This window comes from Rhea pennata, chromosome 4 (genome assembly GCF_028389875.1).
Source record: "Rhea pennata isolate bPtePen1 chromosome 4, bPtePen1.pri, whole genome shotgun sequence".
Taxonomy (NCBI): Eukaryota; Metazoa; Chordata; class Aves; order Rheiformes; family Rheidae; genus Rhea; species Rhea pennata.
In genome coordinates this window covers 58,713,085-58,729,288 of record NC_084666.1, presented here as the reverse complement: position 1 = coordinate 58,729,288, position 16,204 = coordinate 58,713,085, and the positions used below count along the sequence as shown (strand labels likewise).

Below are 16,204 nucleotides of genomic sequence, written 5' to 3'. Positions count from 1 at the left end.
AGATTGTAGTACTCGTTACCAAGGGTAGAACTCCAGAGATGAAAGCATCTGACCTTATTTAAATTTTCAAGTGTGATCAGTATTTCTGGGCTGTCAGAAATAACCTGGGTGGCACTCCAATGCAAGCTATGATAACTGGTATTTACTTGTGGAAATACGTGTCAAAATTGCTCTGCCAAACAAGCTAGATCCATTCTTACTCGCTCCTGACCCACTTTCCTTATGGCTATGAAAAAGGCTGCATCACAGAGAGGATTTGTGACTCTGTGTTAAACATGGAATTGATTTAACATCTAAAGCTCAGCCGTATTTCACATTTGAGACTTCTCAGACAAAAAAATTTGAGCCCAGAGTGCACTCGGTGAACAGTCACAGTATGCTACTACCATATTCCCCAAAGAAATCACAAGTAGAACCAGAAGTACAATATTTTCATAGTTACCTTTTACACAAGATCTTATTGTCTGCTAAACTGTTAGGTTTCTAGTCTTCCTCTACATCTAAAAACACACAGCTATGGAAATGCAGCTCCTTACTATATTATTATATGGTTAGAAAAAAAAATCTTTAAGTATATTAAAACAAGCAAAAAGACAGGGAAAAGATTAACTGATGTTGACTTCTTGATTTAAGAAGATTGTAAAGTCACCATGAATCTCATTTATCTTTTATTAAATATATAGCAACACACTTTCCCCAAAATATTCAGTGTAATTTTGCAATACAATTTGAAATATGACACTTCATTTTCTATTTTATCTGTCGTTCTTTCAAGACCCATTCTCTAACTCAGGTGACTCATTTGACTTCTGTAAAAAAAGATGCATCTTTCCAAAAGTGTTGCATGGGAGTATCTTCCCAGAAAGGAAGATCTCCTCAGCTATAAATCTTGTGACAGAAATGATATATTTCAAGTGACTGCAGTATCTTTTCAAAGTAAGATCAAAGTTGCCTGGTATTTTATTGACTGAAGTATTGTCAAGGCCTTCTGAAAAATAAAGAGCAAGAAATCTTGTACAGCACCACACAGCCAGCAGATTGTCAGGTTCATTTGTACCTCCCCTTTTTTTCCCCCTTACTCTTCCCTCAGCAAACTGAAAGATCTCCTTGATGCCAGAGAAGTAGTCAGTGTTGCATTCAGCAAGGATCAGTTCAAGCATCTCCTATTCCATTTTCCACTCTCCTATTCTTATATCTAATAGTCACACTTTCAAGCTATCTTAAGACATCAAGAAAATGGTCTGAATGGTTAAAATTTTAGTTTTTGATTTTGTAACTATTTTCAACACAAACAATGAGCAGTGTCAACTGAAGTAATCAAAACACAAAATCTCAGAACATCTCTAGATATTATTACATTGGTTTATAAATATGTTTAAAAATAGAACTAAATGTATATTAATTACGTGTGCTCCAATTCTTAGAGACTTTAAAGTTTACATTCTTAACCTCTTCCCTGTAAGGAGCTGACAACTTCTTTTAAAAGAGGAAGGGAGACATGGAATTTGTGATGTTCCTCCTCCCATATGTTCCCAATAGTTGGGAGAGGACAGAAAAATTAGAATCTCTAGAGCTCATGGTAAAAATCCACATGAACATCAAGCAAGAAAAATGTCCAACTACTATATACTAATTCTTAAACAGAGATGCACTGCAACATTAAGTGAAGTCTAGTTCTAGAACACAGGTTGAGCAGTTAAGCTAGTTAGCAGACTGTAGGAAGGTAAGAAGGACAGACGCCAGTTCCCATCTGCTGACATGGAGCAGCAGCAGCGCCCCTCCATTTTGCCCATGACTAGTTGTTCACATTCCCCACAGTACAAAAAATGGCCGGGGACCTATAAAGCTTCAAGTTGTGTTTGCTGCTCAGCATAAACAAGAAAGATGGAGCTGGGGAAGAACATTCATGTTAACTGAAATACACCAGTTCTACAATATCTTAACATGTTCACTTGGCCATAAGTGTGTACCAGTTAGTTGTTTGGAGGAACTGAAGAGCTTCACTGGCAAAAAGAAATAACTTCTCAAACTGTATAATAACCTTCAGACTCACTAATTCAATAGCATCTGTTAATGATAAAGAAAGATGTTCTTAAGTTACAAGTTTTATTTCTTTAACTATACTGCTACCATCAGTCATGTGCCAGCTTAAGTCTAGTCCAACACCTCCTACTCAGGCAAACTCTCAATAACTTCAGTGATACCCTTAAGGAGCATACTTCACTACAAGATAATTAACAATTAACCAAGATGTGACAAGACCTTAAGTCAGCTAGTGGTACAGTTGTCCCATTTTATCCTAAAAGTAAGGACATGCACAGAGACTCCCAATCTTTAAAGATAAGGCTTCATAAGAATAAAAACATAACAAATGGAAATATATTAACATTAAAAAGAGAAAACTCTGACCTGCTGTGTAAGACTGGTTAAAATAAAAGGTACAAAAACAAGTATTTCCCTAGACCTTGGTCTTTGCTTTGTCCCCAGTCACACAAATAAAGCAGACAAACCTTCACTGAAAGCACAAATAAAACTGATGTTCACAGACATGCCATATTCTCCCTGTTCACACCTATCATGGCCAATGCAATACTGCTAACTCCTGGTTTTATATGTTATGTTTTTAGCACCAGGTGCAAGGCTGTGGTTGAAATTTCATCTATATGAGGGAAAGAGTGTTTCTCCAATCTCATGGCATAATCCATGCCTGTGTCCTTCTTGAATAATATGAAACTGTGACAGTACATCTCTGCTTCTGCGTTGCAGCAGGACTCTCGCCATGATTCCTAAGCAGTGTACAGTCTTTCAAGACCCTTACCAAATGAGAAACATTTCATACAGAGCAGTGATACATACACACTGAACACCTCATTTGTTCATTATATACCAGTTATTGTCATAAGACACAAAAACCTAGCCTATGTTATAATTGTATTCCTATTTATCCTAAATATTTTTGCCTAAAATGTTTGACCTTTCATATATATAATTAAAAAATGTAGAATAAATATTTTTTTCATTAAGCTAGCAATGGCCACTTAGCGTATTGTGGCTTGCACGCGTAACATTCACTATGACATTATAGTGCGCTGTGGTGTTGCCTGAACACTGCAGTCTGTTCCTGAAATTGATATTTTCCTTTGGACACAGAGTTACTTGTATGTGGGATGCTGGAAACCTTAGCAGCACAATGATTGCAGAGGACTAGAGTAAACTTCATGATTCCTCTGCTTCTACACTGAGTTATTTCAATTCCAGATATCTATTCTGAATCTACCCACCCCTTTCGATGTTTGGATTTGCAGAGTTGTAGCAAGAGGACAGAAATCTGGGACAAATAGCTGACCTCAGAATTCCTTATGTTGTGCTATTCATTATCTCATCAACAGCAACTCAAAACTTTCATAATCTTACTTCTAAGTCTACGTTTTAACCATGCAGACTGCATAAGCCATTTTAAAAATGGAGAGAAGTAGAGAAAACAAATATCATTCTGGGCCTTTCTAGATTCCTAAATTAGTTTTCTAACATTCGTACTAAAGAACTGGCTGTTACTCTCCCTGAACTAATAAATGGAAGAAAACATGGCATCAATAATTTATAAGTAGTATATCCCGTTGCTGAACTTCAGTACAATGTTAGCAATCCCGATTCTATTCTAACCCTGAAAAGAGAATGCAGTCCAGTGATTACAGAGAGATCAGACAAGTATATCACCAAAACAGTGATGCACATGCACACTTAAAAGCAACAACAGCGGGATGTGCGGCACAGGAGACAGTCTGCTTTGTGTTCTACCAAAAGTAACCTCTGAGGTCCCAGTTTAAAAAAAATCTAAAGAATGATAATTGACTTGCTCCCAAAAGCAAGTGCTTAGACATGCAAATAAATATTAGCAGTCTTTCAGCTCATGACTGTTAAGGTATCTTAAACTAAGGGATCTCAAAGCTGTTTGCTTTATTACCATCACAGAAAAATACTGTGTTGTGCCATGTGAGGTAGCAGCCCCTGGCTCTGTGCAGGGCCACAAGCAGTGCCAGCAGGCTGTCCCTCCAGCTTCATCACCTCTCAAGTAAAGACTCTGCCGTTCCTCCAAGTGCTGCTCCAAGCCATGCACCAGAAGAGGCTTCTGGTAGGCTTGTGTTTTTCACCAGTAGAAGTTGTGTCATTCTTATGTATGTTCACATACCATGCTCTGAAGAAGCTTGCATACGTGCTCTTAATTTGGTAATCTCTGCACCAAACCAAAGAATATTGCATGAGAGCTTCCTTCCCCCTTCTGCAAACCGTTGCCTCGGCTTGCCAGAAGAGGGAAGCTCATTCAGCTGAACAGCAGAACATAAATCAGGCCAGCTGCAAGGCCTGACCCTGGCCTATACTCTCCCACTGCTCTGAAATGACATAATCCATCATCCAAAATGCCCTCATGTCAGCTTGCAGAAGTTCTGGCTCAGAACTGGAAAAGAACTTCAGTCAGTAAATGGAACAAAATGCAATGAGGTATCAGGTAGGGGTGTACTCACACTCAGTTTTGTTCCTTTTTGCCCACAAACTATGCAGAGCTTTTTCCCACCATTACTCTTCACAAACTCCTCAACAGAAAACACCAATCACCTGAATTCCAAGAAAATAAAGGGTGTACATTTTGGTGTGAGGACTGCACATGTGCATACAGAATAAGGCAAACATCTCACAGGGAAAGAGGCAATCTACAGGGCTATAGCAACAAAGAATTTTAAAGCCTTTTTTGCTCTCAGTCATCGATTTGTGTTCTGGAGTTTCACTGACTCGGGGAACGAAAGTATTTTTTTTTTTCAAAGAGCTTCAGGAAATCAGGCATCTAAGACCTACTACATTTAACTTAAATTTTTTTGTCCGCATTTTTCTCACTGGGACATCTGATACCTCTGAAGCAGAAGTATCACATCCAGGCTGCAGCCTTAGTGGGAACCTGAAGTTAATTACTTTTTCCAGCAATACTTGGCACAGGAGGGAGCTAGCCATACATTGACAGGTACCTTGCATAGGTTACAGCTTTCGGAGTGAAGACAATTCAAATACCAACAAAATACGTCTTCCCAGGCAAGCTATTTTGCATCTTCCTGCCTCTTTCTCCTTGCACTGTTTGTCAGTGCTGAATATTTGGACCATAAATTGTTCAATTCAAGGATTCTCATACTCATTTTGTGCACACTAAAGCATTAAGTCTGCCAATTTGAGCACATTATTAGCAAACAGATATTGGTATTTCTTTCATTAACAGATGTTATGATTTTAGCCTTCAGCACCAAATGAAAAAAAAATCACTCCAGAAGAAAAAGCCTGGCACTATATCATGGAAGACCAAGGGCATGTAACAGAGGAGGCAGTTGTAGGTGTCTCCTCTTTCTGCTCTGTCACTTCAGTACACTCCTATTACATTGATTAATGGAACCCTTTTGTCAGCCCAGAGGATGGTCACTTGCAACCACTGCTGAGACAAAGGTTCCCAGGACAGGATCGCAAGTAAGTAATGCCAACAGATGGAGCTCACTCCAGGTACAAATGCCTATAGCTGTGCAAAGCTGACTCCAGTTTGGTCCCTGTTGACAAAATAAACATTTCTTAAAGAAAGGAATATGCTAATAGTTCTATGGAAACACCAACCTACCAGACATTTAGTTAGGTCTCATAGTTACAATTTATTTGAGCTAGCTAGCTTGAGTTGTCCAGAAGTTAAGTGTCCAAGCCTAAATCAATCCTCTAGGCTCCTTGTTTGGTGAATGGGAAAAGACAAGCACCTCAAGAAAGGCTCACCCCACTGATTACAGAGGGATCCTAGACAATTTAAGGACAACTTTCAGACAGCTAAAGACAGGTGAGACATTCCTTCCCTTGATGTCTCAGGTGCTGAGTACATGATATTTGTGTAGAATTTCTGCATTGGGATTGTGGAAACCACTTTTATTTGTGATTATCACATTCTAAGTGCTACTCTAATTATTCTTGTACTTTAGAGTTGTCGCTAGGGTGATTTTAATTAAGACTTGTTCTATGAAGGCTGAATATGTTATCTTAAAACTCAAAATGAAGTGTTTGTCATTTAGTAATTAAAATATTTAATTAAGAATTAAATATTGTCCTGAGAGTGTAAGATACTGAAGTAAACCTCAGAGAGAAGTCTCACAAAATTGCAATACGTTATGAAGATGAGCGAATAATTCACTCAGAGGCTACATTTTGTAAATCAGAGCCAAGAAAGTTATTATCCCTATAAGTAAAATTTATTTCTCTCGCAGTAAGTTCTAGCCATAGCTAGTATTTATACATGTGAATATGTCTTTAAAAGCAACAAACTGAAACTTCTTAAGACATCTTGAATGTAAACTGACAAGATACATTGCTAAAACTGATGTTCTCCTGCACAGTTGTCCTAGATTTCTGTTGGGAGTCTGGTTTTATCACAGTCTAGGTTATTTAAAAGATAAAAAAGGGATGTTTTGCATTGCCAGGACAAAAGGGTGTAGTGGGCTCTCTAAACCTTACGTGAGCTAATAATTACGGTTTCTTCCAGCAACTATGCTGGTAGTTCAGGGAAAAACACCACAAAATAAACACATGATGTGAACGCAAATTAAAGGTGTTCATCAGAATATTAAGCGACCTACTTCACCAAGCTCTTCCCGAAAAACTAGTAAAGTTTCCTAAGTGTTCGGCGGCAGGAAGGGATTTAAACTGTGTCATCGGTTTAGGGATTGGGGGGGGGGAAGAAGAGAAGAGAAGAGAGAAGCCCCAGTAATGCAAGGGAGGACGCGCAGTAGAGGGGAACGAGCCCAGCCCGCGGCCCTGCGAGCGGGGCGCTGAGACCCGCTCTCCCGCCCGGGCGCGGCCCCGGCCCCGGCCGCGGGCTGCCCGGCGGCGCGGACACCAGGGGGCGCCGCGGTGCCGCGCCCCGGCGGCGGCGGGCCACCGCCTCCCGCGGGAGCGGCTCCAACGCCGGGCGCCTCCTCGCTGCCCCCGCGAAGCGGAGCGGCGCGGCGCGGCGGGGCTGCAGCGTTACATCCCCGCGGCCCCCTCCTCCCAGCGCCCGCACTGTCATCGCTGCGGACCGTCCCCGTCTGCCCCCCGCGGTGTCGGTGCTGCTGCCGGGCTCGCCGCGGCCGAGCGCCAACTTCGCGGGGACGCGGCGGCCGGTGCCCTGCGCCTCCGCCGGAGAAGTTGCCGGGCAGCACCCTCCTACCCCGGCCCGACTTACATGGTGCTGGCGAAGGGCGGCGGCGGGTAGTAGCCGTAGGGCTCCCGCAAGGTCTTAACGGCTCTCAGCGGTGGCGGAGGGGGCTCCAGCCCCCCATTGACGCCTCTCCAGCCGCGGCGCCGGCGCTGCTGCTCCTCTTCCTCTGCCCCCTCTTCCTCCTCCTCCTCCTGCGGGGGGAAGGTCACTCTCCCCTGCTCCTTGCTCTTCCTGCTCTTGCTGGACATGGTCGGGGGCTCCTCAGGCGCCGGTGGCCGCTCCCGACCGGCCTCGCCCGGCAGCGTGTGTGGCGGGTAAGGAGGCAGGAGGAGGGGGAGAGGGAAAGCCCTGCCCGGCGGGGGACAGGGCACCTGGAGGGGACGAACCCCTCACCATAAAAGCAGCGCCGCGTCTCCCGCTGCCGCCGGTCGGGGAGGCGCGGCGATGTGCAGCCCGACCGCGACAGCCGCAGAGTGCCGGCGAGCGAGGCGGCGACGGAGGGACCGGGCTCGCGGCGGCGGCTCTGCCCCTCTCCTCTCCCTGTCATCATCCCCCGCTAGGACGGCATCGTTACTGAGGGAGAGAAGCAGCCGCGCGCCACAGCGGGCGCCGGCGGAGGAGGGGACGCCTCTCCGCAACCTGCCGAAACCAGAACCGCCCCCCGCCGCCCTCCCCAGCCGCCGCGCGGAGCGGGGCGGGGCGGGGCGGGGCGCGCGCCGCGCCGGGAGCCGTTACCACAGAGCCGTTACCACGCGGCCGTTACGGGCGGCCCCCAACGGCCCTCAGCGCGTCCGCGGCAGCCGCCCGCCGCCAGCGCCGTTCCTCGAGGTAAATCGCTCTTCTGCGACGCGTGATTTTTTTTTTCAAATGCTCATGTCGCCGCTGCTTTAGAAAGCCCTGAGAAGGTCACCGCCAGGTGACAGTTCCCTACAAGGTTGTATCTAGTCTTTCGTACAGCGCCAGGTGAAGCGCTGGCGCGGCGACGTGACATAGCTAAAAGTCTAAGGCAAGCCGGAGTTTGTTCGTTAAAGTAATACAGTACCAACTGTTACTAACAAGGTAGTTCTTGCGAAAATGACCCAGAAGCAAAGGCAATGCACAGGCTGATAAATTCACATAGACCTCGTTCATTATTTTGACATCTTTCGCCCACCACTGGAAAACACTTTAGCTGAGGTTTTCTGCGTTTTGGAAAGAGCCTGAGATTCTGCACTGTCTTACCTGTGACAAAAGAAGTCGAGATTTCTCAAATGTATTCTACTTGTCTGTATGTTAGAGTGACTGGTTTAATTCTTGGTGGTGTAAAACTAAAAACAGCGGGAGGATGTTAAAATGCCTATTGGCTTATAATCAAAGCTAATTATGCCCTATAGATACCAGTCACAAAGATTCTTACTGCACAGAGACATATTACATCTTTTCTTATTATGAGATTTTTCAGTGCAATATGTGATAGGGAAAATTATTCTATCACAACACTGCATTAACATCAAGGCAAAATGTATGTGGTTTTATACACAGTATGCAGAACACTAGGTGCGCAGAGAATATATATGTTGATTTATATATGCAATAAAGCTATTCCTTCATCTGCATACTGCTGAGGTGCCATTTTTCTTGTGCTTTTAAACTTTTTTCAAAGCTTAATGTGGCAATCAGAATAAAATTGCATGAATGTGTATTCAAAAATTCAGATCCTGCTGTCATTGAAATTCATGCAAGTTTTCCAATTATTTCAGAGAAGGTAGGCTGTAAATCCAAATATGACTGTTTAGACAGAATTCCTACTGTTGAGCAAACATAAGCTTTTGTTTATGTTATTTTCCATACATGCAAAATTTGTACTGATGAAGCAGAGGAAAAAACAAGCTAGAGTTGAACAGAGATAATTTATTCTGCTACAGCTTTGGGAAAAGAACTATTTTTTTGTCTTTGTTGACCTGATCAGTTTGCATTTTTAACTATTTAGGGAACTGGGTTTTTATGTCTTGCCACATGCAAAGTCCTTTTAGCATCAGTAGAATTACATAAATGGTTGAGCAAATTTTGCTCTCTAAGAAACTAATACAATGTGTAGCTACTGTAACTTTGAACTTCTTGGGGTTATTCATTTAGGACAGTCTAGGTGTGTAACCTAATTATGCATGCCCTATCAGTGTTTGTTATATTTTAGAGCATAGCCATGCAACAATGTGTTAGCATTAAACCTTGTATTCTTGCAGGGTCCCTTTGACTTTAAAAAATGATACCTCTCATATTGTATTTCTTTCTTCCAAAAAATCCGCTGTTATTATAGTGAGCTACAGAAATGGACTTTTGATTGTCTCTGGAATTTCCCATGAGAATAAAATATAAAAGTATAGCTGGTACTATGATGAAAGTAGATGAAAAATGTTCTTGCTTCCCAAATCTATTCTCAGAGTTTCTGAATATCAAGGTTTATTTTCCTTTCAGAAATAAATTAATTTTTTTTTAATGTTGGTTCTTAATTTTAAAAAATTCACATTGTTGCTTGCTCTTAGTACTTCTCATCACTAATTTGAACCAGGTGCTCTATGTGCTGTATTTGTCATCATTTTAATATTGCATAAGTATGAAATAGAGCTTGCTTTGTTGTTTCTACAAGAAAAGTTCATAAAACTACTGTCTATTCAATTATCCAAGTCGCTAAAGAAAACATGGAACAATACTGGACTTGGAAGACATCCTTGCAGAAGCCTTCTTGACACATCCTTCCATTTTGAGGAGTAAATTAATGATAACAGCTCTCCTGGTAGTTACATTATTGTATCTTATTTATTTCATCCCATGGAACTTTTGTCTGGACTACTTACTTAGTTTTCTTCTGAGAATGCCATGTGAGACAGTGGCAAAAACTTTAGAAAAGTCAAAGTATAGCACTATAAACCTTAAATAGGAAGCCACTGTTTCTACAACATAGTTCCCCAGCAACATATACAAACTTCTGACAAGTCTAATTCCTCTCACTGCCTATGTTGGATGGGAAATGGCAGTTAAGTTTTTTGTGGAGTGAGCATTCCTTCTTGATGCAGAAAGAAGAGGGTAATGTAAGAAAAAATGGCCAAATCCTTTTCTCTTTCTTATCATACTGCCCCAAAGCCACCATGCTTAAATACATACTTCCTAATGTACATTTAGATTAGATGCTGTTTTTAATCCTGCCCTTCCTGCTTTACTTGCTTTCTAATAAGTTTTGGCCAGCACTTGCTTGCATTTGAACTTTCCAAAATAGATTTTTTCCCCCTTGGTTATTTGAAGAAAATCCTATCTAAAAAACAACCAAGATGGCAACAAAAGGATCCATTACACATCTCAAATGTAATTTGTATGGGTTTAGTTGTAGAAGTATTTTGCATTCGCAACCGAGACATACAGGAAAACGTGTAAGTCATCATAATAACATTATATATAGAAAATTTACCACCAGTTTGAAGGAACAGGTGGCTATCAGAACAGTATGAGAATCTTTTGTCTAATCAGACTTCAGCCATCACTGAATTACCTGAAGGTAAAAAATTAGAAGAGTAGTTGCTTCAGCAGTCTGGGCATGAATGACCATTCTTGAAATGGGATTTTTGTCATAAGTCATTTACACATTTTTGAAAACATTTATAATGTCAATAATGCCAATGTTCCAAAATCATTATTTCTCTCAAATATATTTAATGTCATTGAAGATTGAGACATGTCAACATAGCTAAACTGCAGCAGAGAGTAAGTGAGGAAGGAAGATTAGGTTTAAAACACCAGGCGGAGCAATATGGGGAAGCTTGTGTTACTTGTTTCATCTAGTTTAAGCTGTTGCTGTCAAAGACTGCCGGTCTAATACATTTTGTGAGCACTAACTTGAATATACAATGTTTTGAAGTGATGTCTATTTAATTAAAAAAAAAAAAACTTCCTAGAAATTGCTTAGGCAGGGTTAAAAAAATGAAAGGTATGCTACCAGAAGAACAAGAAACTGAACAGAAAAGCCTGACATAGTTACAGCAAATAGTAAAGCATAGCAGATACAGTATTATATTACCAAAGCTGCTATTTGTTATCCTTCATGCTTTTGTTTGTTTAGGACATGGATTTAGTGTCATAAGTATTTTACGTATGAGTTGGTACTGCAGCCAGAATACAGTTTCTCAATCTTTTCACTGAATGGGCTTTATTAAGGGTAGAATTAGGTTGAAACAGGGATTTATTTATATGGGTCAGCTACTCTCTGATGGGATTTTTCTGTCCTCAAAATTATGAGAAACATAGGATTTAGATTTTAAAATTCTGTTGACAATATTTTCTGGTTGGATCAAACAACTGGCATTCCTAAATTGAATTAAGATGCTTAAAAAACCTACAGTTACAACTTTCCTTAAAATGTTGTCAAAAACGGGAGTTCCAGGCTTATATTTCCCTCATTCTTTTTTTCAGTTTCTTTAAGATACGTAAGTGAATGGAGTAAAGATCTGAATTATGAAAACTGTTAGCGTAGCCTGGCATTCAATGTGCAAAAGAATTAGGAAATCCATTCAGATTCTTAGAGTAAACTGGGATAGCAATAATACCTTCTAGGTCTATTGGGCACCTAACAGAATGGCTCTGCAAATCAGTAAAATATCATGTGACAACTGGTATGGAAAAAAGCCATAGGATCTGAGTTTTTCTTTTAGCAGAATTTTCTGAGAGGTATGTTTTAAAAGTATTAACTTGAAAATAAATCTCAACCTGCTTGTTGAAACTAGGATTGTTGACACTAAGATTGTTGCAACTAAGTGATTTATACTTAAGAATCAGAAAGATCCAAGAAACTTCTGACAACAATTTCCCTTACAGAAATATCCTATACATCATATGATTATTGAATGATTATTTGCCAGCTTTTTTTTTTTTTTTATTATATATGCTCTAAGAAATGGGTAAAGAGAGGCAAAAAGACACTCATGGTAATGCTAGAAATAGAATTGAGGTCATGTACTACACTGAACCTACCTAAAATGTGTATGTGTACTACTTTCATGAAAATTGGGAAGTTGGTGGGAATAGCAACAGTGTAATGGAAGCAAAATTGGCTTTCTTTACCTCATACTGGGAATTAGCCTACTTGCCAAGAGCCCAGTGTTTTCAAGGACATTTAGCTCCTGCACCAAGGACTTGTTTGAAAGTCTAAACAGGTTAATCAGCGTGAATTAAAAAGGAGGAGTGATGTGATGTCACTGATCTGTAAGCAGATCTCTGTCTCAAAACTAATATTATGGTTTAAGACTTTTAAATTAGATGAAAAGATAAATTCCTGCAACTAAGCCTGTAATTTCATGCATACTGTGCAGCCATTCAGGCCCAGGAAAAAGGAGTGTGTATAAAATATTGTCAGATGACCCACTGGAAAGCAGGCCCTCAGAACTGTGTATTGCAGTTGTATTTTGTGCTCTGCTTTATGATATTAAAAGGCTGCTGAAGTCTCCTGCCAATAAAACCATTAGACAGAAACTAGCTAAATTTTCAAAGGTCTGTAAAATGTCTGTCTGGACAAAATCAGCAAATACCTTTTTTTCTTGTTAAGTGGCAACTGTGTGTACATTTACACATTTGCACCTGGTATTTCTATTTTTCTAAGGCAAGCCAGATATTTCTTTAAACAAATCCAGTGTCTTTGCATGCTTTTGAACAAATCCATAGCATCCTGATCCCATACCAATTAAGTTTTATTCTTCTCTTTTCCCTTGTACTAGTGGATATTAGAAGTTTACTAGAAAAGAGACTATAGAATCAGTTCTCCTATCTGTACAATGCCATGGAGACTGTGTATGGCTCACAAATTAAAAAAGCATACTTCCATATGAAATAAAATTTGCTTTACTCATCATTTATATGTGCCAGGATTTTCTTCTTTCATGAAGAAGTTTGACTGAGATAGGGACAGTGAATCCTCCCTGAAAATGTAAACACAGATCTCACCCTGTTACTACTTAGAAGCTGGTAACCATGTGATAAATAAATTTATTTCTCAAGACAACATGTTTAACAACTTTTCTTCTTATTGACAGTGCTTCAGATATGGGTAAATAAATGCAGTGCATCCTATTGTCCCCTTGCCAGTTGATACAAGAGTTACCACATGGGTGTATTCAGTGGTTCAATTTATTATTTGAACATTTTTTTATTAAATAGTTTGCGAGTAAAGACAATCTACATGATATTAGAAAGTGAGCAATATGTAACATTGTCAGCAGGAATTCATGTAGGATACCAAAATCTTGAAGTTAACAACTGCGTTGAGAGTTGTTAAGTTTTGCTTGGACTGCCATTTCTGGTCATTACTACCAATGAATCCTCAGAATAAACTACATCTGCCTTTAGCCAAATGTAACACAGGCCAAGATAAATGTTCTGATCTTAATTTAAGACTAAGATACCTTTCTCTGTAAGGTCATAGAGCTGAATGTAGAATAATAAGTGAATAGTGATGCCTAAAATTATCCCCAAATACAGGTAAAAAGGGTCAGATTGAGAAAGTGCAAACCATGACCCAGTAGAATTTTGTCAGTATTGGCATTTGTGAGGCTGCTCCTCACATAAAAGCTAAATTCCCGTTCAAGTATTTTGCTAGAACAAGGCAGAATTTTCAACACCTTTCAGGAAAGAACCCAGAAAGATAGTTAACAGAAGGCACATATACAGATACTAATGGTTCTGTCACACTCGTTTTTTGTTCTTCTTTTTCAGCCTACTTTGTGTAAAACCTTTTGAGTTTTGTGTAAGAAACAAAAACTGACTGGGAAAATCACAATTGGACTTACCTGGTTTTGGCAAAAAAAGTTGAGGGTTGCTATTCTGAAAGCCTCAAAGCCAAAGTCCCATGGAAGTCCCTGGTACACCATGTGGGAAGTAACAGAGCCATCCTTCTTATTTTGTCCTGCCAATATGCTTGGTCTCGCTTAGGAGGAACCACTTTTGAGAGAAGCAGATATATTTCGATGTCCAACCCTAAGGAAATAATTTGAAGGCACAGAGAGCAGTTAGGTATTCAGCTCTTGAAAATCAACAGAAATTGGACATCTAGTCCCATTTGAACCAGTATTAGTCATTCATCTGTGGCTTCACCACCCTGCGCACAAGGGTGCCAGTGGTGCCAGCAATGATGGTGGAGTAGAGTGAAGTGATTACTTTAATCTCTTTATCACTTTAAATCACTTTAATTTCATACAGGGCACCAGTCAGGGAAAGCTTCTGATGATTATAGTCTTTTACCATGTTTAAGTCAGGGACCTTCAGCTGAAAGACTATATATTCTTCTGTCAATTCCTTAATTTGTCCTCTATTTTTGTAAGAAACATTCTGTAAACTACTAATGAGATTCAGATTTGGGGTGGATGTATGGAGTGCAGAGTAGCTCTTATTTTAGCAAATTAGCAATGATTTCTGTCCAGTGCAGGTGATTAAGTCTGAATATATTTGGACACAGTTCGATCTTTCTCTAACTGGAAAAGTAGGACTTAAGTCACTTTGGGGATCCAAAAGGGGAAGCAGTACATAAGAAAAATAATAGCAAGAGACAAACAGGCCACATAATGAAATAAACTAATTCACAATGATTTTTAAATCCAGAAACAAGTGGATTTTTCATGTTGTTTCGTGAACTAATATAATAATGTATTTTAATTTGTGGGCACGTTTCCAGAAGCCCTCATGACAGTTTAGCAGAAAGAAATTTAAACAGCAACTTACCATTAATAAAAGGCAAATCTGACTGACAAGTACGGCACTCAGAGAAGGAGAAAAACCTTCGTCTTGTTTTTCACCATTCTAAACTTCTTTGTCCAGGTTACCTGGTGATTTTGATTGAAGGATTATGTGATTCTGTCATAGTTTAGATTCTAAGTTTCTTAAATTGCATCAGAACCCTTGGACAAATACCATCTGGTACTAACTACTTGCCAGACTTCAAAAAATTAAATTGCTTTTGTTGGGGGAGGAGCAAATACTACAGCACACTATTGAACTGAAAATAGAGTCTTTCATTCCATGGACTACTGTGGAATAGGTGATAACACTCAACCACAAGTGATAACTATTTGAGTGACAGCAACTCAGTGGGTCATCCAGAGCCTGTTTGTTTCCATGCTGGAGGAATGGCCAACTACAAGGGGAGTAGATTAAAAAAATATCCTGTTAAGTAATGTAGCTATGCTGTAAATGGGAATGCATCTTCCTGCAGCGCTCCCAAGTCATTTGTGGCCAAGCAAAAAACCAGTTCAGTATCCCGATAAGGCAAAAATCATGTTTCCAGCTCTACCAAATGTATTTTTTTGTTGAAGCATTTTGCCCTTTGTGCACAGTGAAGCACTGAGCACTCTATATATCATCACTCCCAAGTGACAAAGCAATAATATTGGCAACTAGTGGATTAGTTTTAAGCCTCTAGGTAATAAACTTCTTATGAAAAGGCCACATCTTATCTGTATGCTCAGAGACACTCATTAGAGAGTAATCAGAATCTGTAAGAAATAGTCAAAAGAGGCAGTGAAGCTATATCTTTGTCTGATTAAAGCAGCATAAGATGCCAACGACCTGGTTTTGTAAAGCCCACAACACCTTTAACTCCCACGAAGTGTCTTGCAAGGTTTGGGGTTCCTTACAAATGTTATTTGCTACAAAAATGAAAATACTCATGCTAAATTCTTGCCTAAACTTTCATTACAGCTCTCCTGCCTTGCTCCTGTATGCAAGAGAAGCCACTTGTCAGAAAATAGAATGAGGATATGCCAAAGTTTCTAGCAGGGATAATGTTCAAAGTGAGTGACCGGGAAACTGTGAAGAAGACAGATATCGCAATACGTATAAATTATTCCTTGAATCTTGTTTAAGGATACAGTGAAGGTGCAATATCTTTTGCTATGAATATTAGAATAACTCTGCTATTGTCAGCAACAGGTAGATGTCTGTGTCAATTCATACGTATTTTGGAAATGAGGAAGGTTGTAGAGG

General features: G+C 40.2%; 1 protein-coding gene across 2 annotated transcripts in view; it reads right to left on the bottom strand.

The window, feature by feature from the left end:
* The window catches only part of TRPC3 (transient receptor potential cation channel subfamily C member 3), a 46,020-nt gene extending 38,175 nt beyond the window's left edge, over positions 1 to 7,845 (bottom strand). For both annotated transcript variants that reach the window (XM_062574798.1, XM_062574799.1), the window contains exon 1: positions 7,235 to 7,845. In XM_062574798.1, the coding sequence (XP_062430782.1) occupies positions 7,235 to 7,458 (224 nt within the window). In that variant the 5' untranslated portion in view covers positions 7,459 to 7,845. The remainder of the gene's footprint in view (positions 1 to 7,234) is intronic.
* Positions 7,846 to 16,204: the final 8,359 nt, after the last annotated feature.